Source organism: Blastocystis sp. subtype 4 (genome assembly GCF_000743755.1).
Source record: "Blastocystis sp. subtype 4 strain WR1 chromosome Unknown seqid_0555, whole genome shotgun sequence".
NCBI lineage: Eukaryota > Bigyra > Opalinata > Blastocystidae > Blastocystis > Blastocystis sp. subtype 4.
This window is the reverse complement of record NW_014568992.1, coordinates 1-3,555: the sequence shown is the minus strand read 5'-3', so window position 1 is coordinate 3,555 and position 3,555 is coordinate 1. Positions and strand designations below refer to the sequence as shown.

The 3,555-nt window shown below is 42.9% G+C and overlaps 1 protein-coding gene across 1 annotated transcript; it reads right to left on the bottom strand.

Moving 5' to 3' along the window:
- Positions 1 to 458: 458 nt before the first annotated feature.
- On the bottom strand, positions 459 to 2,624 carry JH06_5140 (hypothetical protein; the record flags this gene model as incomplete). The annotated part of the gene is given in 7 exon segments (XM_014669450.1): positions 459 to 482; positions 513 to 620; positions 651 to 1,952; positions 1,983 to 2,159; positions 2,177 to 2,296; positions 2,328 to 2,414; positions 2,445 to 2,624. 7 exon segments carry the CDS (start codon positions 2,622 to 2,624, stop codon positions 459 to 461), a joined length of 1,998 nt encoding a protein of 665 aa, XP_014524936.1.
- Between the last annotated feature and the right edge of the window lie 931 nt (positions 2,625 to 3,555).

Genomic DNA, 3,555 nt, shown 5'->3' with positions numbered 1-3,555 from the left:
CTGAGGAGAACGACCAGTGTAGATTCCTGTATCTACCTCGAACGCTCCAGTGTTGGTGAACACTCCCTCCTTATTCTTCTCCTCATGTTGAGCAATCTCTTCTATGTATCACTCTCTCCACTCTATTCCTCACCATAGGTCAAATTGCGGTGAACTTTAGGACAATTCAGACCCATCTTATCAAGACCCAGAGCAGCTCCCGTGGTTTCAATGTTACGAGCAACACAACCGAAGAGGATCTGGTTTCTAGTTGTTAATACGTCTTCTCCTTCCAATACTTGGCAAGGGGAACGAAAGACTTCACGATACGAGCGGAAAGCATTGTAGAACTCTTGTTTGTGCATTAGTACCTTGAATGGTTGAAACCGGCGTTTCGGTACCTTCAGTAACAAAACAAACAAAAGGCAATAATACAAATAGTACACAAAACCATAAATGAAAAAGATGACATGAATACACTACGATTTCCGCGCCTTAATGTACTACACTAAACACCACCTCAAGTCGTCTACCGAAACCAAATTCGCCAGGCCTACAGCTTCTCCGAAATTGAGACCAATTTCATCATCTGCTCCTTCACTGTAATACTGCAAATAACTGACAGTAGGGAAGCCTCCATTCTATAATAATTATAGTAAAAAGCTGTATACCGATATGATACTATCAGCTCGTTCACTACTGAAGATCAACATGAGGATAGGTTTCGATTCCGTACTATCTGTTATCCTTTGTAGTTCTGGAAGCTTCTCCAATGTGCTCTTACTAGATTCAATTAACAAATCCCGACTTGCAATCGCCCTTTCCATCTCCTCATTTGTCAGTCCCAGTTTCTCCTGATAGGATTCTTGAATTCCCATTAAACTCCAGATATTATCAAAACCCAGTTCCTTGAATCGATTGTATTTGTCCATCAACTTCCCATCTTGCAAGAATGAATATAATGGGTCGATACTCGCCAATACCTCAATCAGACGCTTCCGATGACCGAATTTCACTCCTAGCTTCTTGAAATCTTCTTCTGAGAACTTGAACATGTCCTTTGTATCTACCACATGGGCAGAGTCGAAGGACTCGATGTACTCTTGAAGGCCAACAGCAGAGAGGAAGTCTCGAACATTCGTGCATTTCTTGAGGTCGCATGGCTGAATAGGATTACTTGAAGTTTCATTCAGGGGTACTCGATCCGTCATCTCGACTGACTGAGGTCGAGGAGCTGAGCCGCTGATGACAGCAGGAAGGGAGACGCCACCTACAGGAACGGAGAGAGGTCGTGGTATTGGTTCGGATGCTGTAATATCATGTCGTGAAGGGAGTGGGATAGGACCAGGAGCAGGGGGCAGTGGAATGGATGAAGAGGAGAGTGGAATTCCTGAAGTGGAGGGTGATGGCAATGGAGGAGTTGGTAAGGAGAGCGGTGGTACAGTGGAAGGGACAGAAGGCGTAGGCACTGAAGATACAGAAGGAAGTGGAGGTAGAGGAAGAGTAGGTGTTTCCTTCCCTGAAGTCATAGACACGACAGGTCCAACATTGACTTCACAAGCACGTAACTCCTTCGATTCATCGACTGGCTCATTTACCTCTTCACTCTCAGACTCAACAGTGGCATGAAGTAACCCCAAATGTTCCTTGATACGATCACTTGCGCCCTCTCCCATCTGACGAGGAGTCACACCATTGTAATTCTCCTGATCAGGGTTGAAACCACGCTCCAATAGTTCCTTCACGAGATCGCCTCGACCTGCCTTTACAGCGATATGCAGAGCCGTGTTTCCTTGCTCATTCCGTAATTGTGCCGCCTCCACATTGGTAACATGAGTAAAGAAAGCTCGAATACTCTCACGATCATAACGCTGAACAGCATCAAAGAAAGCCTCACTAAAGAGTTTTGTGATTGCTTCAAGTTTAATGTACGGCATTAGAGGAAAACAGAAATGAACTGGGGTCTTTTGTGTCTATGCTTAAGGAACGAGAATCTTATGTACTAGAGTACGAATAGTCAGATCACCACCTCGCTCCACCAGATATTCGACAAGACTAGCATTTTCACAGAGTCCCGCCCAGTGCAAGGCAGTACGACCAAACCAATCCTGTTCATTGAGATTAACACCCAGCTTCACAAATAACTTGACAACATCTATAATCAAACAAGTATTCCATCTCTACCGATCGCATCTACCATACAGGCAACATGTAATCCATTCATGCCATGACGATTCCGAAAGAGAAAGCATTCCATATTACTCATCAGCTTTTCTACTTTTTTAACATCATCGTTTTGAATAGCATCGAAATATTCCTACAATTAAAGGCTATCAAGCGATTTCAACATTATAAAGACTGCACGTCATTTCAATCCAATCCCTCGTCTCGTAAAACCCGAAATAATCTGCTACATCCGCTACTGTCTTGTTTCCCTAGGTATTACAATAGAAGACGAAGGCTACCAAAGTATGAATACCAATATCAGCTCCATGCTTCACAAGCATATCAATACATGCAGTATAGCCATACCGTGCCGCCCAGTGAATCATGGCATATCCCTGAGAGTCATAGGCATTGATATTGCACTTTGTGCTGTTCAAAAGACCATCTAGCACTTCCGGGTCTCCATGAGACTCACACATTTGTTTCACAATGGAGTCTTGAAAAGGAGGCTACCAATTAGGGAATCGGCTCCTCATGCTCCTACATTCAACAGCAACGGCATGTTGACAGTTTCAACAATCAAGTGATTGAGAATGGGTGATTAATCACTGAATATTGATTATCAGTTATATCACTGTACATTATGCACCAATAATTGACTCATTTTCAGACTTGCCAATAATTGATCCTATATCCATCGATAGGAACAGAAAATGTATTATCAATCTAGAAAATTGCATTTGGTTCTACAGTGCACTAGGAACAATATGGGAGATATTCACGAGGAATTGAAACCAAGATAACAAAACCATCATCGAATTACCAGTACATACAACAAACAGGAAGTAACTATCACAGAATCAACGACTAACCGATAAATCGAAGAGATCAAACATTAGCAGACTACTTGGACTTTCCAGTAGCTTGGTTCTTCAATTCTCCCCAAAATTCACTCGCAAAATTCTTCACATCCTTAGCCGCTTCTCCCGCCTTTTCTCCAGCCTATTTCTGATATAGACTAGGTTCACATACCACCTTAGCGCCACCCTGAATCGATTTTACTCCTTTCACAGCAACTTTTGCAGTTTGACGCATAGCAGAAGAATTGGCTACCTTATCCGTCATCCAACGGTTTAGAAACTGTCCAAGAGCTCTTCCAAGGAAAGACATTTCGGGAAAGCAAAATTATGAATCTTGTCGAAGTCTGATTTAACCATGGAGTTGCCCAAAACTCCCCGGAGATCCATATAACAAACCAGGGTATGTTAACAAACATCTCTAAGATCGATGACACCAACTCATTTCGCTTAAGCAGTGAGGATGCAGGCACCTCCAGCAGCCTTGATCTTCTTCTCAGCCTATTCCATCATTTTCCATCTCAAAACACACAATGCTACTGATGAACTTCGT